This window comes from Mus musculus, chromosome 11 (assembly GCF_000001635.26).
Source record: "Mus musculus strain C57BL/6J chromosome 11, GRCm38.p6 C57BL/6J".
Taxonomy (NCBI): Eukaryota; Metazoa; Chordata; class Mammalia; order Rodentia; family Muridae; genus Mus; species Mus musculus.
Window position 1 is genome coordinate 54,236,245 of NC_000077.6, and position 26,986 is coordinate 54,263,230.

General features: G+C 48.0%; 1 protein-coding gene and 1 long non-coding RNA gene across 7 annotated transcripts in view; one reads left to right on the top strand and one right to left on the bottom strand.

Annotated features, from left to right (window-relative positions):
* The window catches only part of Gm12223, a 118,670-nt gene extending 94,377 nt beyond the window's left edge, over positions 1-24,293 (top strand). The window contains exons 5-10 of one of the 5 annotated variants that reach the window (XR_003949548.1): positions 6,668-6,804; positions 17,012-17,066; positions 18,193-18,275; positions 19,183-19,349; positions 20,604-20,680; positions 22,036-24,293. This is a non-coding gene — a long non-coding RNA (predicted gene 12223). Of the gene's footprint in view, positions 1-6,460; positions 6,805-8,193; positions 8,275-9,321; positions 9,469-17,011; positions 17,067-17,914; positions 19,350-20,603; positions 20,681-22,035 lie in introns of those variants that run through there. The other 4 variants (XR_003949551.1, XR_879855.2, XR_003949549.1 and 1 more) reach the window with 4 other exon arrangements.
* On the bottom strand, positions 11,026-13,655 carry Csf2 (colony stimulating factor 2 (granulocyte-macrophage)). 2 transcript variants are annotated; one of them, NM_009969.4, is made up of 4 exons: positions 13,217-13,655; positions 13,078-13,119; positions 12,194-12,319; positions 11,026-11,451 (listed from the first exon to the last, which is right to left on the bottom strand). In NM_009969.4, the coding sequence occupies exons 1-4, from the start codon at positions 13,364-13,366 to the stop codon at positions 11,344-11,346; spliced, it is 426 nt and encodes a 141-aa protein (NP_034099.2). In that variant the 5' UTR covers positions 13,367-13,655; the 3' UTR covers positions 11,026-11,343. The 2 variants fall into 2 exon arrangements, with proteins under 2 accessions (NP_034099.2, XP_006532190.1); XM_006532127.3 differs by lacking the exons at positions 13,078-13,119; positions 13,217-13,655 and adding an exon at positions 12,702-13,063 and having other exon boundaries at positions 11,110-11,451.
* Positions 24,294-26,986: the final 2,693 nt, after the last annotated feature.

A 26,986-nucleotide genomic window follows, 5' to 3' on the forward strand; every position in this document is an offset into this window, starting at 1 on the left:
TTAATGGTGCCTGACCCCAAACTATCCCAGTGAGAGAAAGAACCCAAAGGCTAGAGAAGTCATTCTACTGGGTAAAGAGGAAGGGGGACTGTGAGTTATCCTGCTGCCACGTCATTTCTGATGGTGCTGTGACTCTAGCTGCCTGCGGAGCCTCCCCTCTCCGCTCTGTCTTTTATGCCAGAAACTCTGTCTCATCAGCCATTTTTTCTGTTGTTTTGATAAGTTACTGCCCAAGTTCCCAAATGACCTCTCCCTCTGACCCTTCCAGCTTGGCTTCCTACTGTGTCTGTCTATCTGTCCACCTAGCTGTTCCTGCCAGGAGCCCTAAGCTTTATCTGTTTCTCATTCACTGTCATGGACTTCTGATAGCCACCATCTGCTTCCCTGTGACTGGTAGGCCCTCAACCTGCTGGGCTCGAAAGGAAGATGCTCCTTCCCACCATGGGGACTCATCTTAGCCTGGAGACCTAGATCATGTCCCTTCAGTTTGCTCCCAGAGCTCCAGTGTCTGTCTGTCCATGATACCCACAGGCAGAGCAGCCTTTGGAGTAGCCATGCCCAGGCATAACAGGAAGTACATAGTTCCTCTGATTTCTGCACTGGATGGGATGTACTTCAAGGGAGATTTGAATCCATGACGGGGTGCTACTGTCTATCAGACCCACAGTCCTGTCCCAAGGCTTGGTAGAGGGCAGAACCTTCTGTTTCAGTTTAGGTCTGGAAAAGACCAACAGAATTAGCTCAGACATAACCCCCATGGGGGGAGAGACCTGTGTTGGAAGCCAGGCTTTCTTAGGGTGTGGGGAGAAAGGGGACTGTGAGTTACGCTGGTGTTATGTCATTTCTGACTTGGAGCTACGGCCCTAGTAGCAATCAACATCTCTCCCATCACCCCTCCCTGCACATGACCTCACCCTGGGTAGAGGAAAAGGCTGGGCAAGTGCCAAGATCTTTAGCCTGAGAGCTTGGGGCTGCCCCAGCTTCTAGGCTGGAGGAAGTATGAGAGATTGCCAAAGACCTGGGTTTCTCTCCATCCTGCTGCTTCCTTTGAGGTGGTTCCCAAATCCACCAAGTGGGGAAAAGACTTAGCTTCTGTGGGCCCTGGTCCAGAGCATCTTCAGGGCCCACCTTTCACATGGATAACAGCATCCTGCCCATGCTCTGAGTACCTTTTAGGACTCCCGGGAGGCTTTGCCTCTCTCTGTCTCTCTATCTCTTTCTCTGTGCGTGTGCCTGTGCCTGTGCCTGTGTGCGTGCGTGCGTGCGTGCGTGTGTGCGTGTGTGTGTGTGTGTGTGCATGTGTGTGTGCACCTGTGCGTGTGCATTCTCACTCACCCTGAAGTGTGAATGTGGAGGTCAAAGGACATCTTTGTCTTCTTCCACCACATGGGTCCTTGGGAACTAATTTCAAGTCATCATTCTTGGTAGCAAGCACTTCTGCCTGCAGAGCCATCTTGCCAGCCCACAAAAGAGCATTTTCTAAACCTCAGAAGCTTTATGTGACCTCTCCTGCTCTATTTCCCTAAGACCCGTGAGTGTTTCTTCAGATTAGAGGAAGCAAAAGGCTTACTTCATCACTGGGAAATAGCCATATCTGGGACCTAGAAGGTGAGGGCCATCCTCAGACCTGAGGGACGGGATGGAAACCCCCCATCCTTAGAAGAACAGGTAACAGTGCACCTTTGGGACCAGAAACAACCTCCAGAGTGGATGTTGAGGAAAAGGTACCAAATGGGTCATCTCCCGCCTCTCTGGATCTTACTCTGTCTCGCTGGGAGCCGGATGCCAGCTAATTGGCTGGGGTGCATTCTAGGCAGATGGGCAGGTGAGCAGAACTGTGGCTGGCTTCTGTTCCTGGGCTCAGAGCTGGTGTGAGGGAAAGTGTGGGGGCAGAGTAAGAGAGCAGTGTCTTGTGTCAGAGTGACACAAGTGACAGTCCCCTAAGATGTGACCACCTCCACCACCAAGAGTTCCACAGTGCCTGCCACAGTCCGTGACAGCCAAAAGGCCCTCTGTAAATACTTTCAGGGCAAATTTATGGGTGGCAGATGTAGAGAGCAGAAGAAGAGATGAGTCTGTGGAATGTCGGGTGTCTGCATGTGTGAGGTGGGTCAAGGTAAAGTCATAAGGACAGAGGTAAAAAAGGCTGGGAAAGTGAGCATGTAACAGGCCACAGCAGGGCACTGACAGGAGACTGACCACTAGGCTTCCAAGAGGAACACAGGTGAGTGTCCAGGGTCTCTGTTCCTTGGCCTGGTCTCTCTACATTGGGTAGAAGCAGACTATTTCCTGGAGTCTCCCAAAGGCTCTGAGGCCCGAGTTTCATGAATAAAGGCCATACAAAGCCTCAGACAATTACTCATGTCTATGTCAAGGGACTCTATAAGAACCTATTTGAGTTCCTGAAAGGAGACACCAGGAACGAAGGTAGCAAATTCTAAGCTATGAGATGGGGGTTGGGGATGGGCTAGTAAACCATAAACTACCTAATTTGCCTCTAGACAGTGTGCACACCTCACTTCCACCAGTAAGCCTTGCTTACCAGGACAGGTCTGTGGCCCCCAGAGCAGGAATCAGGGCTCAGTCAGATTGTGTTTTGTTTTGTGACAGTTGGAATTGTCAAAGTGTTGACGGCAGCATGAGGGTGGAGAGTGGAGGGAAGATTCCCAGTGATGGTAAGGGTGTGTGGGAAGCTCCCTGTAAACAGGAGAGGACACCCAGTATTGGAGCGGGGTAAGCTGTGTCTAGCCAGAAACCTTGTTTATAAAGGTCTCCCTTGGAAAAATGTTTAGTGCCCCCTATTAAACCAACAATATGCAAATCCTGTGACCAGAAGTTCTACACCAAAGTCAGCATCTTCAAAAGAAATAAGAACACTGAGGACCAAAACACACATACAGAACGCTAATAATAAAGGAGACCTTATTATTAGCCGTAGGTGGAAACAGACTAACTGTTCATCAATAGTGAAATGGAGACATCAACTGTAAAATAGTCAGCCTGGTGAGATAGCTCAGCAGGTAAAATGTACTTACCACCAAGGCTAAAGACCTGAGTTCGATACCCAGGAACCACACACTGTCTCTGAGCACCATATATGCACAGTGGCACACACATACTTCTCCCACACTAGATAAGTAAGTGTAAAAGAATTAAAAATAAGTAAATTGTGAGATGGTTGTAGAATATAATGCTATATGGCAATTAGAAAGAGTTCGGATGAAAAAGACAATATGAATACAGCCTTCTGCTTAAATGGCGCTCAAGAGTAGCCAAAGTTATTTCATGGTGGGATGGTGGGTAATCTTTGTGCCTATTGGGAAATGATCTACTCTCTGAATGTTGGCTCTATGTATATGGGTATTTGTGGAAAGTCTAAATTGTGTATATTTTACATATTGTGTAATGATAATAAAAATATAAAGCAGGGCCTGGAGAGATGGCTCAGTGGTTGAGAGCACTGACTGCTCTTCCAGAGGTCCTGAGTTCAATTTCCAGCAACCACTTGGTGGCTCAAAACCATCTCTAATGGGATCAGATGGCCTCTTCTGGTGTGTCTGAAGAGAGCGACAGTGCACTCACATGCATAAAATAAATAAATAACTCTTAAAATTTAAAAGAAAAAAAAGAAAGAAAATGATTTAAAAAGTTAAGCAGTATGTAGCAGGCCGGCTTTCCTGAAATGAGGCCTGGGTGTCACTGAGAACAGGCCCTGGGCAAAGGGGAAGGGACAGGGTCACAGTTGATTGCAGGTTGACAGAGTAGGTCTGCTTGGTGATAGATAACATCAGTGGCAGCTACACGAAACCTGCCTCACTCTTCGTATCTCAAACCACAGTGAAAAATAACCCCGAAGCTGCAGCTTTCCGGGTAGCTCAGGCCTCAGGATCTCTATGCAGCAGGGAAATCGGTCAGCTGTTTGTGAGGGTGAGGTCTGCACCCAGGGCAGTCCTCCTGCGGGCCCTCGAAAGCTAATAACTCTGTCTGGCTCACCTCCTATGTTACTCTGAGGAAGTCCCCACCTCTCTGAGGTGTGAAGGTGGGGAGCTTCCAGAGAATGTAGGCCCAAGGACTCCCCTGGGCCAAGTCCCCGTCCTAGGGGCTGCCCACTCTACTCCTCAGCAGACCTGCGTGCTATGAGCATGGGGCCTCCCTGTGCTTGCATGGGGGCTCCCTCTGCCATCACAGTGCCTGAGCCTCTCGTGGCAGGGTCGGCTGGCCGGGGCTGGGGCCCCTTCTTTCCTGCTTGTTCCCCACTGCCCATATTGGAAATATGAGGCTGGCGAGCAAAATTAACTCAGTATTTCTTAGCTATAGCAGCATGGAAGGTTCCAGGTCAGGAGCTACTTGATCCATAATGATTGGCACGTGCCTCACCATAACCAGCAGCTTGCTCAGAAGTCTGGGTAGATAGACACCTTATTTTTTGAGACAGCGTAATTCATTGAACCTGAAGCTATCTGATCGACTAGAGTATCAAGAGTCCCTAAAATTCCCCTGTCTCTGCCTCCTAGTATCAAGTCTAAAGTTCCCACTGCCACATCCAACCTATTACACGAGTACTGGGGATCTGAACTCGGGTCCCTGTACTTGTATTGCAAGCACTCTTCCCACTAAGCCCTCTCCCACTCCCTGTCCTCCACTTGCATCATACAGACTCAGGCCACCAACCATCTATGCATGAAGGCAGTCTGGAACCATAAGAAGGGCTCAGGAACACAGCATATGTGGTTTTCAGGGCCAGTCCTACACATTTATGGCCTTCAGCACCTAAGATTCTGTGTGTATAGGGGGTAAGGATGCCAGATGACATCTTCCCACCTCCAGGAGCACTATTAGAACGCCTACCTTAACATCCCTTTCCTGTATCCAGGCTGAGTGGCATCTGGTCCACTGCAATAGCCCTTTGATAGGACCTGCTACATTATCCATTATAAGCTCACCCTTGCCATCTTGGCTGAGCTACTCATTTGGGGATTTCTTCGATGCTATGCAGAGACATTGAAGATGCAACTTTACTATGAGTCCGTGATGTCCGTTGACCTTGGACATAGCTTCTTTCCCCATAGAGAAAGGTCTCTTCCCACCCCTCCTCACATGTTGTCCCAGTTCCATCTCTTGGCCTATGTGGGGTCACTTCAGCATGGGTACCATTGCGGGCCCTGCACAGCAGCCTCTCCTAGCTGCCATGTTAGCTGGGTGTCTGTTCTACTTTGTGTTTTGTTGCTGTGATAAACATCAGGACCAACCTGGCAGGGAAAAGAGTTTATTTGGCTTTCAAGGTACAGTCTATCATTGAAGGAAGCCAAGGCAGGAATGAAGCAGAGACTATGGAAAAATATAGCTTATTGGCTTGTTCAGTTTCCATTTTATACAGCCCAGGTTAACCTATATAGGGGTTGACATCGTGTATCTGGGGTGGAGCCTCCTATATCAACTGGCAATGAAGAAAATATCCCATAGATATGCCCACAGGCAAATTGAGAGAAGTTGAAGTCCCACTTTCCCAGATGAGTTGACAACCAAGATTAGGCATTATAGTGTTTGTCATTCTGTACCATAGACTGACGGATTGCCTCTTCTTGCGGGTGAATCTTCCTTCCTGTTTTACCTCCCTGGGACCATACCATGTGACCATATCATGGATGTTCAAAGACTGCATGGGGCTGGTTCAGTTCTCGAGGCCCGATGTGAGAAAGGCTTCTGTCTCTTCTTTCCTGCATTTCTTAGAGTCCTGTTAATAACTGTGAGGATGACACATGAGGCCTCTGGGATGAGTGGGCTATTCCTGTATTCTAGAAAGTCATAAGAGGTGGAAGAGTCTATCTCTTAGGCAGCCAGCTCTGCTGTCCCTCCTGGGCTCAAGATGGGCTCAGAGAAACCAAACTTTCCTTTACAGGGCCAGGTCTACTCTTGAGTGCCACCTACAGAAGCCGCAGTTTCATCCTGGCCCTGGCCTATTAGAGAAAGGAAGTGCCCAGGGCTTGACCCAGGCAATGTCAGGTCAAGGCCATGTCTTGTGGACTGAGTATTAGCTCAGAGCCCCAGATTTTCACTAGAGCGACATCTTCTTAAACCCCAATGCTGTGGACTCAGGCCTGTTGCTCTCAGGAACAGTAGTACCTGTATGCATGGAGTCCTTGAACACACCCCAAGACCATGGTCAGAGCTGAGCCCACCTAGAGAGGAAACTGTGATGCATGGAAAACTCAAGAGACCCTCACTGCCGGGTCTGTCTCTTCATGAGTGAGTGACTGGTGTCTTTAAGGGATAGTTCATCCCCTTGGTGCCTGGACCTTTCTCAGCTCCTCTGTCCACCTGCAGTGCTGTTAACATCTCTGACCTTAGTGTTTCCCTAGAGAGCCAGATGCTCTGCAGCTAGCCAGCTTCACTGAAGCCCTTATACCCAGGTTGAGGTGTGGCCTCCAGTGCTAAAGTTCATTCTACCTTTGTGGGCTCTGTGACTAAGTGACTAAGGGATTCGTCCAAGGTCACATAGCAAGCAGTGAAAATAATAAGGCCCTACATGCTAGTCTCCAAGTCCACTACAGATGCCTCAGGCTTCATCAGGAGTTCAAGATAAGGGAGCCCACACACCAATTGATAGGAAGCAAATGAAGTAAAGGAACGGGTCCTCCTGGAAAGACGTCTCTGCATTCCTACCCAGACTCAACTGCCAGTTGTAAAGGAAGATGGAGGACTGTACACTCAAGAGCTCACCTTTAGGAACCAGACCAAGAGACCCCTGACCCTGCAGCAACCAGTGATGTGTGACCCAGAGCCACAGTGTTCTGAGACACCAAGGTAACTTTTCATGAGCACATTTCTGACCTCTGGCCTCTATGGTATTTGATATCTCCAGATAGAGATGAGAAATTATGGCCCAGAGTCCTTTGGTAAGGATGGCAGGTGTGTGGATGGCCTACATAGCTGGGTACAGCCTGTCGGTAAGCAGGTATTGTATCATAACTAATTATACTTCAGGATAAGTAGAGCCTTATCCATTCTGGATTGTTGAGGCTTTGGCCTCAGAGCTTTGAGTTACGGGAAGCTGTTTGAATTGTAGGCTAACCCAGGCATCCTCCATGGATTGTTCAAATGATTAGGGCGGGGTTAGTATTAAGGGTGGAGGTCAGAACTTGGGAGTCTTGGCTGCCAGCACTCAGGACCTAAGCAAAACTGGCTATGGGGGTTGGGGGAGGGTGTTGTCATGACAGATAGCCAGGAAGTGTTGTGAGGAGTTATACAGGCCAGATGAGGGGTCTTCCTCAGTGATTAGATGACCCACTTCTGGTGTTGGGAGAGCTGGTAGTGTAATGACCCCTGAGCTTTGTGAACATCCTTCCTGCCCAAGCCCCACTCTATGCTTACTCTTCAATAGGTCACTTGAGAGTTCTCCTAGCCCCACTCTGGGCCAAGGAGCAGGCTGGGGTGGATCCATGGGGCTACCCAGGAGCTATACCAGAGAATTGTAGAAGAGCTGATTTAAGCCTGGTGTTTCAGTGCTCGGGTCTTGGAGGTGGGTAGGTATTGGTGGACCGGGAAGGGAGCTTTGGGAGAAGATTGTGTTTGGATCAGATAAGGGAACAGGAGGCAGTGAAAGGAGTATTTCTTGTATGAAAGACTCCAGGTGAAGAGCTTCATGATGAAGCTCTTCCCTCCCCCTCCCCCTCCATGAGGCCCCAGCAGGTTCCATCCAATATTTTCACTCTCAGGCTTTATTAAAGCAGTGATAGATCACTCAGGTGCTCCGCACTATGGCCCACCCATAGCATTGTCTCCCAGTGCAGTGCCAGACTCCCACCCCTACCCCATGCCCACTGTAAATAATTTCGGAGACGCCTCCAATCCCATTCCCATCAGCTTCAACCCCCGGAGAATCTGGATGATTTCCATCCATCTGAGACGGTGACAACTCTTTAAGGCTTTCTCTAAACTCCTTGAATTGGAGAAATCACTTTGCTCAATAGTACAACCTCTGGTGTATCTGAAGGCTGAAGAAACACACAGTTAAAGTCATCTTTTTTGCAGCAGGAAAACAAAACAAAACAAAAACAAAACAAAACAAAACAAGGGAATCTTGTCTTCCTAGCCACAGACTGTCTGGTAAGGTCCTGTCTCCTAGGAAGAAACTCAGGGAGACCTTCCCGCTCTGTCTGAACAGGAGCATGATGTCACCTACAACACTGAGGCCTGGAATCTGATGACCATAGAGAGTTGTGAAGCAAACAATGTGAGACAGGACCCAGTGCTGCCCCAGAACAGGTCCTGAGGGTAAGCAGATAGGAGTGCACGGGACGATGCAAGCAGAGCACGAAGAGAGCACAGCTCAGTCATGTCTCCACGTGCTCCTCTAAACTACAGCTCTCCTCACATCATAAGCTCCCCAAGGGGCTCTTCATCCCAGAAGAGGCCCCAAGGGTATAGCAACCCGAAACAGGCTTGGACAGGCTTTCCTTTTTCCAGTAGAGTCACTCACCAGTCTATTTGAGCTGTCACTGACCTGCCCCACATGGACTCTGGGTATACTTAGAAAAGGTTCAGACGAGGCCACAGACAGAGGCCCCCTGATGTACCTTTGAATTGACCCTCCACCCCCCCCCCCATACTTTCTACTTCCCATCCTCCAACCCTGCTAATGAGGAGATTTCTTTTAGCTTTGAGATGACTCAAAGGATAACTGTATGGCTTGAATCTCCCATCTTAGAGGAGGCAAGTAGTGTTCAGACAAGGCCCTCTGCTTCACTGAACCCCTGGCTGCATCCTAAGCAAATAGAGTCAGTCTCAGGTTCCCCTAAAGCAAACAGCAACTTACAACCAGCTTTGTGCAGATTTCTGAAAGGAGTTTCATGTTCTTATAAAGCTTTGGTATGTGTGGGTCCTGCGTGTTGTATTTATCAGACAATTCCTTCAGGGTAGAGATGAAGTCCTTTGTCAACTTTCTATAGCTGAGCCCCTGAAACAGGGTTAGAAGCATTGGGGGTGGCAGGTGTGCACAGAAGGATGCTAACAGATACCCTTCTTCACCCACCCCTGCTCACCCTGGTCTGATGGAGCCCTGGACCAAAGGCCCTAATTCTGATTCTCCTATGGGAGGCTTTTGGACCCTGCAGGCTATGCAGTGAATGCAATAGATGCTTTCATCTCCTCTTGCATCTGGGGGTTATGTTGGGGCAGTGGCCAGAAAACCTGGCAAAGTCGGGCACCTGACCACTGATTCATCTACTGACTGGGCCAGGGGTTTGGTTCTCAAATCCTTGGCATCTCTCATTCATATCTCCACTGTTTGCCGACTGAGGCAATCCCTCTCTCCCCTTTCAGCTATGGCCAGAAAGGTCACAGAAGTTAAACTCTTCTTATCTCACTGGTGTTCTGGAGTCTACTGAAGTACCTCTGCAAACAAGAGAAACCCGATCTTGAAAGGGCCACAGGCGTGTGTGGACATTAAAGGAAAGTCAGACTTACATGGTATGTCTTCTTGTCAGCAGACAGACAGTTCTTGTTGAATCTCAGCACAGAGAGCCATGTGATTTTTCTGGGAAGTCATGGTGGCTACCTTCATTGGAGAACAATGCCTTTCTGATCCCCAGAGCACAAAAGTCAGAAACATAGTCTTAGAGGTGACTCAGGAAGTCTGAGCTTGGCTTGCTTGACAGAGTTTTCAGTGGAAGGCACCTGTATGTATGTGTGTATACACAGACACACAGACACACACACACACAGACATACACAAGAGTGTAAGGAAGCGGGGTTGGGAATTTAGCTCAGTGGTCGAGTGCTTGCCTAGCAAGCGCAAGACTCTGGGTTCGGTCCTCAGCTCTGAAAAAAAAAAAGTGTAAGGAAGTATCAATGCTGCTTATCAGTTATCGATGGCTTTGGAAGAAGACAGAGGGGACCTTATCGCTGGGTAAGATGTGCTTTTTTTTGCATCTTAATATCATGCCACACCCCATGGATTCTCCTCGTTGCTAAAATTCAGCTTGCTCTAAGAATTTTTATTTGCAGATGGCATTGAGGTCTTTTTGCCTATGGCAAGTGTCTGTTTGGGACTGAGCCATCATGTGCAGCTGGCACACAGGGAGCAGTGAGCAATCACTGCATCCTAGCACCTGTGAGGGCCTTAAACTGCAGATAGACAGCTTCCCCAGGCTACCTGCAAGAAGGCTGGGTCCACTGCCCACCCCCAAGATTTGGGAACACACTCACCCTCCCTGATGATCCTTAGGAAGAACTCGGAGTAATAAATGGGGGAAGCCTGGTTGTCAAACAAAGACAGAAGATAGCTACATTTCTCAGCCCCAAGGCCATGGATTTTAGTGGAAAATACCCATGAGAGTCAAAGTTTAATGGAAAAATAAAAACCAGTTAAGGAAAGTGCCACCTGGGCTGGAGAGATGGCTCAGTCGTTAAAGGTTAGGCTCACAACCAAAAATATAAGAAAAGTGCCACCTTTGAGCTATGCCCCAACATACACCATACTGCCATTCTGACTGATAAAGATTAAGATCACCCACTGGGGGGAAAGTTGGGTAAATATGCTGAGATCTGACCCCTGTGGTTTAGTTTCTTTTTCTCCGAACAGTTAGTCTACTTGCTGATTTACTTTAAGAGTTGTTGAGGCCCCAAGTGTGAGGGCAGAATAGTGACACAGGGTCTGTGATCTCAAACGGGAACAGTATTTTGCTGAATGCTAGGATTCTCTTGTTTAGACGCTTGTCCACCAACTCCAGAAGTCCCTTAGTTCCTAGAAAGGATGACACCCCTTCTCTGAGCCATGTCTGTGAACCGGTTACTTCAACTTCCTGGTGAACCTTTCTCTGGGACAGATGCTCTTGAGCACCCCAGAAGTTCCACCAAGGCTTGTGAGATCCCCCACCCAGGCTGATGTTGGACCCAGGCCTTGATTTCACCTCCCTTTGGCCATGACAGCATTGACTCTCATCAATACCATATCCCAATAGCTCCCCCACTCCACCTATGCCCAAATTTCTCCCCTTTCAAAATAAACCAGATAACTATACAAACAAAAGTTTTAATAATTTATTATTCTGGTAAGACATTCTCAATAAATAGAGTTGCAAAAATAAATAAATAAATAAATAAATATTTAAAAAATATAAATATATAAATAAATATAATGGTCCCTATCAGTAGAAAATATCTCTCGTTTGTCTTCCGCTGTCCAAGCTGAGTCAGCGTTTTCAGAGGGCTATACTGCCTTCCAACTGTGGCTGTGCCACATCTCTTGGTCCCTTTAAGGCAGAAATTCCAAGTTCCTGGCTCATTACGCAGGCACAAAAGCAGCAGTCTGAGAAGCTGGATTCAGAGCTGGCCTGGGCTTCCTCATTTTTGGCCTGGTTTTTTGCATTCAAAGGGGATATCAGTCAGAAAGGTTTTAAGGCTGTCTATGAAATCCGCATAGGTGGTAACTTGTGTTTCACAGTCCGTTTCCTGGAGGGAATGGAAAAAAATAAACAGCACTTGAGTCCAGGTAAGTGGGCCACGTGGGGAAAGAACTGTGTATTTCTCTCTCGCTGCTGAGAACTCAGAGGCCAGAAGCCCATTTGTAAGGATCAGGTGACACTATAGCTGCCCGTGTGCTGCCTAAGGCATGCACAGCTCTGCCAATGGCACCCAGGGACTGTGCCCTTACAGAAGGACTGTCTCAGGTCTGCCTCTTTGGTTCCCACCGAGAAGCAAGCAACCAGCCTGAGGCATCTCCTCACCTCTAAAAAGACACAAGGCTCACTGTCTTTGATGAGGAAAGGAAATAGGAATGTTTGGGGTGTCTGCCCATTCTAGGAGCCTCCTCCTTGTATCCATGGAATACAGGCATCCTTACAGGAAAGTCCTGCCAGGAAGTGGCATCTGGGTGCTGGCTCTTGGCTCTCCTGGGCTTGGGCAGGCCCTGAGCTTCCTTGGGTTTGCCTCACCTCTGACCTCATGACTGACAATGGCATGTGTGACATGGGCAGATGGTTCCTCCTAGGAAGAGCAGTGGGCTCTCTGCTGTTTCTCAGCTTAGGGTCTAGGGATGAATAGGAGCTATGGCCTGTTCTTGGGGGGCTCCTAGGAAACATCTAACAATACAGAAACCACTTACTGGGGCCCTGAACAGCTACAGCCAGAAGTCTCTCCTTACTGGCCGCACCCTCCCAGACTAAGACCTGGGGCCCTGATGCTGTGTACTCACCGGAGTTGGGGGGCAGTATGTCTGGTAGTAGCTGGCTGTCATGTTCAAGGCGCCCTTGAGTTTGGTGAAATTGCCCCGTAGACCCTGCTCGAATATCTTCAGGCGGGTCTGCACACATGTTAGCTTCTGTGGGAAGCATCCATTTGTTGATAAGCAAAAGCCAAGTGTCCATAGAATACAAGCTAACTTCTCCCTACTCCCTTCTGCTCCCACCAAGTGGTACAGGTTGGGGCTAGTCATAACACTGTCCTGAGCACTGCCCTTCTTCTTGCCTGGTCCAGGCCACCTCAGCTACCACAGCCATGTTTATAGTCTGGTACCATAGAGGTTCCCAGTTCCAAGTGCTGTCCCCCCCCCAAAAAAAAAATTTGTAAGCAAAGGCTACTTGCTGCCATTCTAGAAGAAGGAGATGGCCAGAGCCCAAACTTCTGTGTGGGGAAGCACTATTTCAAAAGCCCCTCTGTGCCCTGTATAATCAATACCCTCTGTGCCCCTGTATAATCAATACCTTCTCTCCATGGTCACGGGGCACAGAGAGAACTTGAAGGCAACAAGGCCAACTCATAAAGTGACTCTCATGCTCCCATCAATCCCTGAAGACCTCTGACCTTTGAAAGCTAGCTCTGCCCAAACTTATTGCTCACTTGATAAAAAGAGTGCACATGACTGCCACAGGGGCATGGCTCTGGACGATAAAAGAGTGCACGTGACTGCTACAGAGGAATGGATATAGAGATCTTGACTACCCAGATTCTGCCCCCTCCCGCTGGCAGCCACTGGCAGGGAAGAGTGTAGAAAGCCTTGCAAGAGGCTATTTAAAGCAGCCCTGCAGGGCAACCCGGGAAGCTACACCAAAAGAGAAGAGCAAAAGAGAAGCAGCTTACCTTGAAGGAGAACTCGTTAGAGACGACTTCTACCTCTTCATTCTGTAAAAAGGAAGTGCCGTGTTACCAAGCTGAAAGGCAGGGCAAGACAAGGGCCAATGGGTGGCCTGGGAACAACCCAACTCTCTCCCTCACTCACCAACGTGACAGGCATGTCATCCAGGAGGTTCAGGGCTTCTTTGATGGCCTCTACATGCTTCCAAGGCCGGGTGACAGTGATGGGTGAGCGGGTGGGTGCTGAGAGGCTGTAGACCACAATGCCCAGGAAAAGTAAATTCTGCAGCCACATCCTCCTCAGGACCTTAGCCTTTCTCTCTGAGTACTGGGCTCACTGCAAAAGAGCTCTTATATACACAGTTAGAGGAAATGATTAATGGTGACCACAGAACTCCAGGGGGGCGGGGGAACTACCTGAGTTGTGGAATCTCCTGGCCCTTATCAGCTATACATGGGGCCAGTGAGCCTTCCCCCAGGTTGTCAGGCTTGGGGGGTTTTCATTAATAAGCCCTTCCAAGAACTGGCAGCCCACCTGCGGGCTGCTTTAAAGGCCTTTCCCACCCTGCCTGGGCAGTCTGACCCAGCCTCTGGCTAGCCTCTCCTTTTTGAGGGGCCTCCAGGCATATTTGGATTTCCTGGCCTGGAGTGGCTGGGGCGGGGTTTGGGAGATACTGAGTGGGGCTCTTGCTTCCATAGCACCTGCTGTTCCTGGAGGCCTTTGGGCAAGCTCTACCTACTCTGGTGGCTCATTCCAGCCCCAGTCCTGGCCCGTTCTCTTTCCAGCCACCTTCTGAGATATACACTTCTCACAAGTCCACCTCATTATCTAATTAAATAAGGTCCAGCCCAATGACACAATTCTATAATGGTCTCCACAGACTCCCACTGAGGAGACCATTCTGGGCAAACTCTGCCCAGCCAAGCCCCACCCCTGCCACCTTGGGAGCAGTGAGAATGACAGCAATGGGTATAGAAGCCAGGCAGACTATACCATGTTCTCTTATGATACCATCCCAACTGACTGCTACAATCCCAGTTACAAAGGCATGTTCAATCCTAAAAATTCACAGCATGGCTAGAGCTTCTGGCTGGGGCAGGTAAGGCTACTCCCATTTGACTGCTGATTCTGCCCTCCCCCTTTGCCAAGCGACTCTTCCTTTGAGTTATGTGAGCCTCTTTACCCTCTTCAGAGCAGCCTGCCATTCAAAAAGGACACATTACTGCTATCTGTACCATTATGGGATACCTGGGTCTCTGAGGCTGGCTGTAACATAGTAACTAGCTGTAACACAATAACCAGGCACGCACACACGCACACGCGCGCGCACACACACACACACACACACACACACACGTGCGCCCCAACCCCCGCTTCCCTGGCAAGTTCTCCCAGGCTTAGTCTGTTGCACAGCCCCTTGCTCCAGCCCACCTCCCTCTCCAGAAGCTCTCTGTGGAATCAGGAACTGCTTCTGGAAAGGCAGCATGGTCTCAAGGGGCTAACAAGTGTTTGATTTTCACAATGGCTTTTGGAGAAGACGGCACGAGTTTGTGTTTGCCCAAGGGATCTGGCCCAAGCCTTCCTATACAGGAAGTTTGAGACCATGGGGATACATATGTGTATCTCTTCAGTCATGTGTGTATGCTGGTGGTGTTGGATATATATGTACTCATAGGAACATGTCAAGGTGGAGGAGGTTTTACATAAGGGTGCATCTAACATGAGCCACACTTGTTTTGCCTGCTTTGTGAGAACCCTTGGGCTTCTGGCGGTGCCCTCTTGATATGAGAGGGGGCCCCTAGCCAAGAAACATGCTTTAGGGCCCAAGAAGCTGATTCAGTGGACTGATGAAACCAGACAGAAGTGAGGGCTTTCGAGGGTCAGATAACAGGTGGAACTCAGGACAAGACCACAGGAATCATGTAGAAAGAGAGACTGGGGGGCCAGAATGGCCATGTTGAAGAACTAAAGGCATTCGTCTTAGCCCAAGCGTGTGGCAGGGTGGTGGCTAAGAGGAAAGCAGAGGCCCCAGAGTCAAGACTCACGTCAAGGATATGGTCTACAGGTGCCAAAGTTGTCACTTATGGGGCAGGATTCTAAGGGCTTGGGGATGCAGTTTGTGGGTAGATATGTATCTTTCTCCTAGAAAGATGACATCAGGGTGGAGGCGGTGACACGGGCAGGCATTCCTAGATTGCACGCATGGAAAGAAGCGGCAATAGCATCAGACAGCCTTGCTGACTCAAGGGCCTCAGTGGGGCTGTGGCAGGGCGGAGGTGGGGACCAGATGGGTGGAGTGACCCCTCTTTGGCCTCCCAGCCCACAAGGCCAGGAGAGAACCCTCTGGAAGGAGTTTCCGGGGAGTGTCCCTTGACATGGGCCCTGGGGGAACCAGAAGCGTGTGGCTGCCCCAGGATCTTTATCACAAGAGGAAGTCAACACCAGGAGGGAAGGAAATGGGCCCCAAAGTCCCTCTCATCCCACGGGACAGACACATGAGCATTTAAGATGGTCTGACCCATCCTGATGATCAACATTCTTCAGGGAGGCCTTCGTCCTTAATGGAGTCTGAGATCTAAGAGACCACTTGCAGCTCAGTCCATACATGGATGCTTTCTCCTGCTCTAGGGGAATGGGCCACACAGCAAATTCTGGCCACCTGCCTAGTCCAGAAAATGGTGGACCTAACACACTTGTCCATCAGGGCAGCTCTATTGGTGGGAAGGCAGGAGTGGCCTGTGACTGTCCCAAGGACATCTTGGAGCTGTAGGAGAATTTTCCTAGCATATTCTGCCCTCTATCTAGATATCACTATACCCCAGGCTTGGGCTCTTTTCTCCCTACTCAGCCACCATGAATTCTGGAATATCCCAGGAAAGTACCCCTCCAAAGGCTCCATTGCATCATCCACTTGATGGATGCTGTATCTGTTGTTGGAAAGTTTATAGAAAGATTTTTCCCAGAGGGAGGCAGCATTCTGATACCTTCCCCATCCTGGGGAAGTCCTAACCTGGCAGAAGAGCCAGAATTTCTGGAATGTCCAAGGACTGTTGTCCCTTGTCCTGTCCCAGCCTCTGGGAGCATCTCTCTGGACAGATGTAGTGAAGTAGAGAGATGGTTTCCACCCAGAGACAAAGCTTGTGGAGTCTTGTCCCACTTTGAGAGCCACAGTACAGCTCAACACCCTGGGTGGCTTGTATGTCCTTGAGAAGGTGGTCCTACTCCCTCCCTGCTACTCTAGGCACATAGAGCCACAACTCTAGCCTTCTCTGTCTCCACTCCTGAGTGACCCCCTCCACATTCTCTGTCTTTGACCCACCCCAATCTATTTTAAAAGGCCAACTTTCCTTCTAGTTCTGTCTCAGCTGCCTGGGTATCCTCAGGTCCCTGGCACTGGTGAGCTCTGATGAATCGGGGAGGACCTGAGGGTAGCATCCATTCAGCTAAGCCTCCAGGAGGCTATATAATATGGTCCTAGCTCTCAGAGAATTCATGCCTGTAGCCCCACGGAGTAGAGGACAGGGACAACCAGACCTAGATTTATAGGCACATGGTTGAGAGGGCCAATGAAGATATGCATAAAAAAACAAACAACCATGGGAAGTGGGTATGGGGCAGACAGAATGACAGTGTCTGTCTCTGTCCCAGGGAAGCCAGCTAGGTTAGTAATTATTTGCTTCAGTGAGGAAACTATAGGCAAGCAGTAAGGTTTGGGGTGTCAGCCAGACTAGACTGGATAAGGGAAAGAAAAAGCCAGTATTGTCTGAGAATGCTTGGCTAATTACTGCAATATGGATCCAGCACTTGAGACCCTGAGAGGTCACTGGGGTGTTCCAGTACCGTACAAGCTGCGTGAACTGGATTATGCTGGAATGCCAGCTTTTGAGAATAGATCAAGTATAGTAAGACCTCCTCTTTGGCTTTATTTCTTGTTCTTAGGGCTTCTTTGCTGTCTCCCCAGAACCTAGAAACCATGCCAAGCCCATATAGTCAGGTAAGTCCTATGGGCACACAACCCATGAAAGCAGCACTGGGCCTGCCTCTCACAATGCCCTCCACTGCCTGGGATTCTCTACCCAGAATTCTCCCTCCATGGTTAGGAATGTGTCCCACCCCTCAATTCTGCCCCAAGCCTTATCTCCAACTGAGAGGTCAGCAGGCACCCAGAGGGGACACTGTCTTTATCTGTGCCCCTTGAAAGAATCTCTGGGAGTGCATGGGGAAAAGACCAAAGGAGAAATGAGGGGAGAAGCCATCCTAACCTCCTGAAGTGCTAAGGGCCCTTCTTCCAACCCTAGGTGTAGTGGGAGTTGCAGACCCTTGGTTGGCTCTGACACCTGCCAGCTTCAGGAGCTGAGGGGCCATAATCAAAGCGGTGGTTGCTGCTTTATATTTTCATCAGGACAGGGTCCTAGAAGGAGCCATTCACAGAGCTGTTTGGGTCTTCCAGGCTCCTTCACTCTTTCCTGGAGCCCCTGTCTGTCGGGTATGTTGATTGTCTCTCTGGATTTCAGATCCCAGAAGGCTCTGGCCTTAAATAATGTTCACAGGATCTTTGTCTCTGGGCAATGCTGCCCCCCCACCCCCCCACACACACAGAGCAGCTGTCAATGTCCTTTCAACACCTCCTAGAGTCCCTATGATCCCTCATATGGGTAAGGCCCACCTGTACCACTCCAGCTGAAGTGCAAAAAGAAGTCATAAAAGGTGATCATAAACTGAGAGGGTCCTCAGAGTGCCTGTCTGCAGGTGGCAGGAAGAAGTCCTTGGGGACATCCCACCCCTAGGGCCACTAGCTCCTCACTACTTCCTCCCAAACACACACCCATTTCCACACCCTAGACTGCTACATCCCGGCAAGAGTGCTGCCAAATCCCTCATAGTCCCCCCAGGAAGCATCAGCCTCCATCGTCCTGGATGCAGAGCTGCAGACTCAGACCAGTCTTCAGACCTGGCCACTGTGCTTAAAACTACTTTCCTTCTCTGTGCCCGACCTTCATCTTCATGAGGGGATGGAGACCTCTGCAGGTCACTGCAGAGATGCCTGGAGACACCTAGAGGAGCTTCTTAAATATCAACCAAGAGCTAAGTGTATGAAGATTTTCTGCTTGGGTTTTCAGTTTGGACTAGTTGGGAGGCCTCCATTCCAGCCTCAGTTTCCCCAATGGTCAAAGAAAGAGAATCTTCACCGGGATCTGTGCAGGTCAGTGAAGTAGATTAAGTTGTCTTTGATGGAGAGATTTCATCACCATGTGGAGTGCCTCATGATGTTCCCATGTATACCTTCAAGAGGCAAAGGCAGCCAGGAGCAGGGTACAGTGCTATGCGGGACCTGGGTGGACTACAAAGTAGCTGAGCTACACTCATTTCCTGTAGAGAGTCAGTTAGGATACCAGACTGTCTTCCCCATTCCTGCCCTCTATCCTAGCAAGGAGGAGATAGTTCTATGTCGTCAGGGAGCTTTCTAGGAGGAGAGAGTTCTATGTGGCCAGGGTCGTGCTTTCTAGGAATAGGCAGCCTGATTCTGTCTGCCTGAGGAGAGCAGAAATATTAAATTTGGCAATATTGCTTGGCCCAGGAGGTTTGCTACTCCTCAGGATTTACCGCCCATAGTCATGCCAAGGGCTAGCAGTGACTGTCTTTTTTATTATGTTGTTTTAATATTCAGTTGTTTGTGTGATGGTACGCATGCCTTGCATGTAGGACTCAGAGGACAGTTCTCTTGTTCCACTCTGAGAACCTAGGACAGACCTCGGTCATCAGCTTTGATGGCAGGTGCTTTAACCCACTGTTGCAAGTCCTTGAAATCAAACTCTGGTGGTCATGTTTGGCCACAAGTGCCACCAAGCCTTCTTACTGGCCTGGATGTGTTTTATTTTTATTATCACACTCACCCCAACGTATGGGGCCAGGACACAAATATGTTACAGTATATGCTTAGAGAAGGGGGGAAGAAGGGAGACTTATGTCCTGGTGCCAGATGTGAAGCCTTAGTGTCTAGCCTCCTTTCTGATATGTCCCCAACTCCCTGCTCATAGGGGCACCCTGTCTCCACATCAGTTGTCTGTGCTATTTGGATTGGTCTCCAGGACATGTCTGGGTACTTCTAGGAGGTCCCAGCTGGAGCATCTACAGAAGGAAGTTCCAACAGTCAGAGTTGAAGGCTGCCATCTGAGAGGGAAGATACGAAGCTCCAAGACTAAGAGGCTATACACCTTGGGGATCAGAGAGTGCTCAGGGCGGGGAAAGTCTGTACCACCCAGGATGGAAGTGAAAGGTGAGTCTGGGGTCTCCAGCAGCTGTATGAGAAGCAGAGGAAGCCCCGAGTGACAGTGACTGTAGGGATTGCAGTTGAGTTCATAAACGCTATCTCTCAGAGGCATGGGGGGGGGGGGGGCTTGGGGACACAGAGGAAATCACAGAGGGATCTAAGCTCTGGTGTAGGGGGAGGCAGGGAAGTAGGAAAGAGGGACAGAAAAGCATGTGAAAGTATTATGGGGTGCTTCTGGGAGTGCAAAGGAGCGCAGTGACAGGTGCATACTCAGGCTAGAACTTGAAGCATGTGGGAGCACAGGCTATCAGTAGGGATCCATGCCCATGGGGGCCCCGGGCCAGATGAAGGGCTCTTGTGCCTCAGTGGTACCAGCAGACACAGTGAGGATTAGTGCTCCAGAAGCTCATGAGTCCCACGGCCTGGGCTTCTCTGTGCCTCAGTCTCTTCTACCGTCATAATAGGGGCAATCCTCGACAACTTCGGTCCCCGTGGGGATTCTGTGTCCCTCTTCACTCCAGGAAGACAGCATCTTTGCCCAATACACATCCATGGCCATGAGCCCAAATTCAAGTTTTTTGAAGGAGAAAGAAGCCCCATTCACCCCATGAGAACTCCTTCTGTCAACCTGGGTCTCCCTCTCCTCCATGTTCTCTCACCATCCCAGGCCCTGGAACCCCCATCCTCTCCATTCTTTAGGACTGATTTCTGATGATACCCACAGCTCCCTCCCTCTGCCCTGGCCCTTTCCTATTGCTGTAAATTCAGTAACCATGCACATCTCTACACCTGCCACACCCCAGGCCTCGGTCATTTAGTTTTCTTATCTCCATGGTTGTCATGCTGGTTGGGCTGTTCTGGGAATAGAGAAGTAAGAATGAGGTGAAGGGACCAGCTGAGGTCAGAAGGGATCCTGCCTCCACCTTGGTCACTAGGTCCTCAATCACACTGAATGGTTTGACTACTCAGACTCTCCTGTGCCTAACTCACCCTACACTAAAGACATCTATGTCTTTACCACACAGAACCGGATACCTGACTCCTCCCTGTATCTTGCCCATCCACTGCCTGCTGGGGGGAGTCCTGTCCCTTGGGTGAACTCCTGAGCATCGCTTCTAGTGTAAGGCACCCGAGATCACTATCCATCCATCCCCTTCATGTACCGACCCCCACCTCTCCTTGCATTTTGCTGGCTAACTGGACAGAGTCAGGAGGCTCCAGTAGGCACTAACCTCTATCTCATTATCCCTGCCTCTGCAGGGGGAAAGCCTTGGAGGTCCTCAGCAACTGATTCAAATGGTAATCCAAACCAGGGAGGAAAAACCTTTCTTTGTCTGGTGAGTCTCAAATTGTTTAGCCAGGTTCCTTTCCTTAGATACTTGCCTTTCTGGAAATTTCTCCTTGATTCATTCTTCTGGGGTCCCACATCATCTTAGGTAAAGAAAAGATGTGCCTCCTATCTTGCCCTCCTGGAAAGCTGTACTTGTAAAATTAAGATAAAAGATAAGTGAAATTGCTAGTGGCTGGTGTGACCTACTCTCTAGAAGGTGGCCTTATCAGCCTGTCCTCTCAGATCTACCATGGAGTGTTGCTGCCCTCTGCTGCCCTTTGGATGGACTTACTGACCTAGTACAAAGGGCAGTCTGAGGGCCATGACAGCTGCAAGCCACCCAGCTCTGTGATGATGTTGGATCAGGGAGTCAGTGCCCTTTTTTTGTCTGTGGCTGGGCATAATAAAGGACCTGTCCCCCTGGGTCATTATAACAAGGAATTATGCACAGCAAGGATTGTCTCTAGTTTGAGAGGCTGAGAAGTCTGAAGAGAAAGAACCAATCAGCCCAGTTGCTTGTTAGCACCCCCCCCCCCCCGCCCAGTTCACAGACAGCTGTCACACTATGTCTTCACATGGAAAGGGGATTCAAGGGGCTTCCAGGAGTCCTTTTCTTTTTAAAGACATGTTTTTAATTATGTGTAGGGAGGTGGTGGGACTTCTGTGTGTATTAAAGCCAGAAGAGGGCACTAGATCTCTCAGACATGGAGCTACAGGCAGTTGTGAGCCACCTAAAGGTGTTAAGAACTGAACTTGGGCCTTCCATATGAGCAGTCCATGCTCTTAGCCACTGAGCAATCTCTTTAGCCCGGAGTCCGTCCGTCCGTCTTTCTTTCTTTCTTTCTTTCTTTCTTTCTTTCTTTCTTTCTTTCTTTCTTTCTTTCTTTCTTTCTTTCCTTCTTTCCTTCTTTCCTTCTTTCCTTCTTTCCTTCTTTCCTTCTTTCTCTCTTTTTCAAGACTCCACTAGCAAATACCATTACACAGTATTTAGGGTTACACACTCAGTCTAAGTCCAAGGCACATAAATATTCCTCCAAATCCTATCAAGAACCAACCACAACTTGATTCTGGATTCTAACCTAGGGCAGTGTTTGGGCAAGGCTGTGCTGTCCCCAGACAGGGTCTGAGGTTTGAGGTCACAGGTAAACCTATGTAAGACAGGTCAGTGGTCATTTCTGACTCAAGCTGGCCATAGGCTACAGACTGGACAATTCCAGGACGTTCCACAGGATGTCTGAGAAGGCTCATTCTCACTTCAGGAATGTCGCCTCCTCCTTCCACTCCCTGCCTGCAATGTATCTTGTGTTTCTGAACTCTCTCCTTACCCAGCCACTAACTTCTGCTTATTGTATGTTTCTGCAGCAACAGAGACCTGGGCCACCTCAGTGTCCAACTCAGAGCTGGGGAGAGTGTCAGACATCACTCTCATCCCAGGGCCTTCTGTGTCCCATGAGTGCTCTGAGTACATTGTGGTATCTGGCCATGGCTCCAAAGAGTGTGTCCTTCAGTGAATCAGCTAGGCAAGAGAAAAGTAATGGACTGCTGCCCCACTTCCAGTGAGAGAGGCTCTCACAGCTGGAAAAGTAAAACAGAATTCCAGGGAGAGTCTGTTGGGAGGTGTGTTAACTGGGTTTTTTTCAACTTGACACAAATAGAGTCACCTAGGAAGGTGAAATTTCAGTTGAAGAATCTCTATCAGACTGGCTTGTGGGCATGTCTGAAAGGGGTTCTTTTGATTAATGATTAATATGGGAGGGCCCAGTCCACTGTGGGCGGGCAGGTGGTGTCAGGAACTGTGTAAGAATGCACACTGAGCAAGCCAGTAAGCAGCATTCCTTCTTGGTCTCGGCTCCACTTCCTGCCTTGAGTTCTTGCTTTGGCTTCCCTTGATGCTAGACTGGTCTGTAAACTGAACGAAATCCTTTCCTGCACAAGATGCTTTTGGTCAGTGCTTTAGCACAACGGAGAAGCAAACTAATACAGAGAATGCTTCCCGATTTGCATGCTTGTAAACTCCACCGCTGAGACTAATGTCATGCAGCAGATAACAATCATTTCTTTTTTAGAGTTTAAAAACTGAGGGTGCAAGATGATGGATCTCATTATGCAATTTCAAACATACTTTCTTTGAAACCCCACTCCCCACTTCATTCTCCCCATTCCCCTCCTGTCATTCCTCTTCCTTCCCCTGCCCCCCTGATTCTGCTTCAATAGCACATGTATTCTGTTACCTACTCCCCCATCCACCTCTCTTAAGACCCTCTGTTTCCTCTCTCATGGTCCTCCTTCTACTTCCGGGACCTATGACCACACCCACATTAGAGACACATACATAAAAATGTTAATATAGGGCCTTTATTAGAGAAAAGGTATGTGATATTTGTCTTTCTAAGTCTGGGTTACTTCTCTTACATATAGACATTTCCATTTCTATCTTCCCCAAGTCCTGGAAATCCCATGATTTCATTTTTCTTTGTTACTGTATAAAACTCCACTCTGTAAGCGACATTTCCTTTATCTAGACATCTGTTGATGGACATCTAGGCTGGTTCCATTTCCTGGCTACTGCGAAGAATACAGCAAGAAACACGAACGCTCAAGTGTCTCTATGATAGGAATTAGAGTCTTTTAGATGCAAAAGTGTGCAAATGGTAGTTCTACTTCTTGGTGGCGACAGGCTCCCATATTGATTTCCATAGTGGTTGTACCAGTTAATACCCCAAACTAAGTAAGCAATAAGTAAGGGTTTCTCTTTCTCCATACACTGACCACCGTGTGTGTGTGTGTGTGTGTGTGTGTGTGTGTGTGTGTGTGTGTGTGTGTGTGTGGTGTGTGTGTGTGCGTGCACTTGTGCCCCATTCTAGCTGAGTGAGATGTAATCTCAAAGTAGTCTTAATTTAGATTGCCCTGATGACTAAAATTATATATTTATAATATATATAATTTTTCCAAATATTTATTGGCCATCTGTTTCTTCTCTGAGAATTGTCTCTTTATCTCAGCCTTCCATTTGTGTTTGGAAGATGTGGAGGTTTGGTGTTCACATTTTTTTCGGTTCTTTGTATATGGTAGATATTAAACCCCTAACTAGCTGTCAGACAGACAGCTAGTTAAAGCTTTCTATTATTCTGTAGTCTGTCTCTTCACATTGTTGAGAGTTCTTTAGTTGTGTAGAACCCTTGTATTTTGGTAATGCTGTTTGTCAGTTCTTATCTCTTGTGTGGCGGGAGTCCCTTTAAGTGTTCTTGCCCATGTCTATATTTCTATCAGTTTCAGCACTTTATAGTCAAGTCTGAGATTTGTTTTTAATCGATTTTTGTACAGCGTGGGAGATAAAGGTCTACTTCCATTATTCTGTATGTGGATAGCCGGTTTTCCAAACACCATTTTGAAGAGTTTCCCCTCCACCCCCAGTGTGTCTTTTAATGCCTTTTTCAAAAATTAGATGGCAGTAACTGTGTGGGTTTATTGTTGGGCCCTATTGGCAGACATATCTGTTTAGTGCTGTATTTGTCACTATGGCTTTGCAGTATATTTTGAGGTCAGATATTATAATACTTCTAGTACTGTTCTTTTTGTCTGGGACTCTCTAAGCTTTTTGGGGTATAAGAACTTTATAAATTTTTTCTTCTGGTTCTATGAAGAATGTTACTGGAATTTTGATGAAAATTACCTTGAATCTGTAGACTATTTTTTTTTTTTGGCAATGTAACCACTTTCACAATATTCTTTCTGCCAATAATTTCTATTTTCAATGTCTTAAAGTTTTTATTGTAGAATCCTATCAGCTCTCTGCCTAGAATTAATATCCTTTCTGGGTATTTTAAATTTTGAAGCTACTGTGAATGGTGTGTATTTCTGGTTCCTTTCTCATAAAAGTTGTTATTAGTATTTAGAAAAGCTACAAACTTTTATATGAAGATTTTGTGTTCTGAAACGTTGCTGAGAACATTTGTCAAACCTAAGGATTTTCTATTGGGAGCTCTAAGGTCTTTTAAGCATATTCATGCCATCTGTAGTTAAGGGTAATTTGACTTTATTCTCTACTTATATCTGTTTTTGTTTCTTTTCTTTGTCTATTGCTTGGACAAGGACTAGAAGCCCAATACTGAATAAAAGTGGAGAAAGTGGAAACCCTTACCCTGTTCTAGATTTTGAAGAAATGCTTTCAGTGTTTGCCTGTTTAGTATATTGTTGACTACAGGTTTGCCACATATAGTATTTATTATGTTGTGGTATGTGCCTTCTAAATTTCTTTGGGACCTTTATCGTGAAGGCACAATAAAACTTTGCCAAATGCCTTTTCTGTACCTATTGAGATGGTATACATGCTGATGGGATACATGCTGAGGAAAGCTGCTAACAGGGAGTGGAACCAGCCCAGGAGAAAGCAGTTTGTTGCAGTCAACAAAGATGAAAAAGGAGTGGAGATCTGAAGACTGCTTTAACATCAGCCATGGAGATGCAGAGTTTGAAGTTTGCCCAGTTGGTTTCCTGTCTTTCTTTGGGGATTACAATTAAGTGATTGGATGAATCTCAGAAGAGGCCTTGAACTTTGGACTTTTAACATTGTTGAGCCTGCTATAGACTATGAGGACTTTGAAAGTTGGTCTAAATGCATTTTGCATTATGCTATGTTTAAGTATGCCCCACCCCATAGATTCATGTGTTTGAACAAATCTAAGGGGGCCAGGGAGTAGAATGTCATGGTTTGTATATTCTTGGGCCAGGGAGTGGCACCATTTGTAGGTGTGGCCTTGTTAGAATAGGTGTGACCTAGTTGGAGTAGGTGTGTCACTGTGGGTGTGGGCTTAAGACCCTCACCCTAGTTGCCTGGAAGTCAGTCTCCCACCAGCAGCCACTGGATGAAGATGTAGAACTCTCAGCTCTGCCTGCACCATGCCTGCCTGGATACTGCCATGCTCCCACCATGATGATAATGGACTGAACCTCTGAACCTGTAAGCCAGCCCCAAGTAAATGTTGTTTTTTATAAGACTTGCCTTGGTCATGGTGTCTGTTCACAGCAGTAAAACCCTAACTAAGACAGAAGTAACCCAGACTTAGAAAGACAAATATCACATACCTTTTCTCTAATGAAGGCCCTATGTTAACATTTTTATGCATGTGTCTCTTACGTGGGTGTGGTCATAGGTCCCGGAAGTAGAAGGAGGACCATGAGAGAGGAAACAGAGGTCTTAAGAGAGGTAAGAGCTTTTGTGATCTTTCTGTTATGTCTTATGCATCTGTTAAGGTAGATTTGTCCTTTTCTTTTTATGGTCCCCTGCTTTCCCCTACTCCTCGTTTGCTTGTTTTATTTTATGTGAGTCGTCTACACCTGCTGTTAGTAAGGTGGGGGGCAACTGCAGTAACATATGAGATTTAACAGCTGTCCTGCCATTGGCTTTGCAGAAGATATCTGTGTACTTTGGGGTTGTCTCTGATAAGGTTTAGACACAACATGTTTGTGTCTGGGGAAAGTGTAGTTTATCGTTTCTGTTAGAGCTAAGGATATCAGTATGTAACTGGTGAAATAGAAGCATGGAAGAAATGGAGAAGGAGGAGGTAACAGTTAAGGATGAAAAGAGAAAAGGCACAGGTGTGAAGTCCAAGAAGAAACTACTGCAGAAGTAAGAACTGTGGGCCTATCAGTCTCCACATGTAGGGAGGGGGCTACTAGTCTCAGTAATTCAAACAAGCTAAGTCAGTGTCCTTCCCAAAGAGAAACATCTCTACCACTAAAGATCACTCTGCCAGAATTCCCTGCTCTGGGGCCTGCTGCTGCAGGCTACAACTTTGCCTCTGGTGTCTTAAAGATTGGGTTTTGGGTGGCAGACTCTGGAAGTGTATGAGGCCCACACACATGAGCTTACCTTTGTGCGCCATCAGGGCACCGTAACAGCTCCCACAGCATACTCTCACAGTTCAAGGTGGCTCACCAGGCAGTGTCTTCTCTGGCAATATCTCCTGGTCTTCAGCCTTGGGTCTCTGGGTTGCACCAGCCAAAATCTGTGCATGCCTTATCCAGCCTTTGGCTGCATTTCCAGAGCCTGGACCCCTCTTTCCAGCTCCCGAGGTGTCCACCTATACTTAATTTGCAGTTGACCAGCAGGAGCAGAGTTGTGGCTGATACCAGTGGCTTGGCTCCTTTGTGGAGAAACTCCCACCTCGGCTTATTTCTGTTTTCTTTAAACATATTTCCTTTTCTATATGAATAGAGCTATTGTGCTTTTAACCTAGTTTTCATCTATGCACGAACTTCAGCTTCTAATCTACCACCTTGCCCAGAATGTTCTGGAATTTCTTTTTAAACA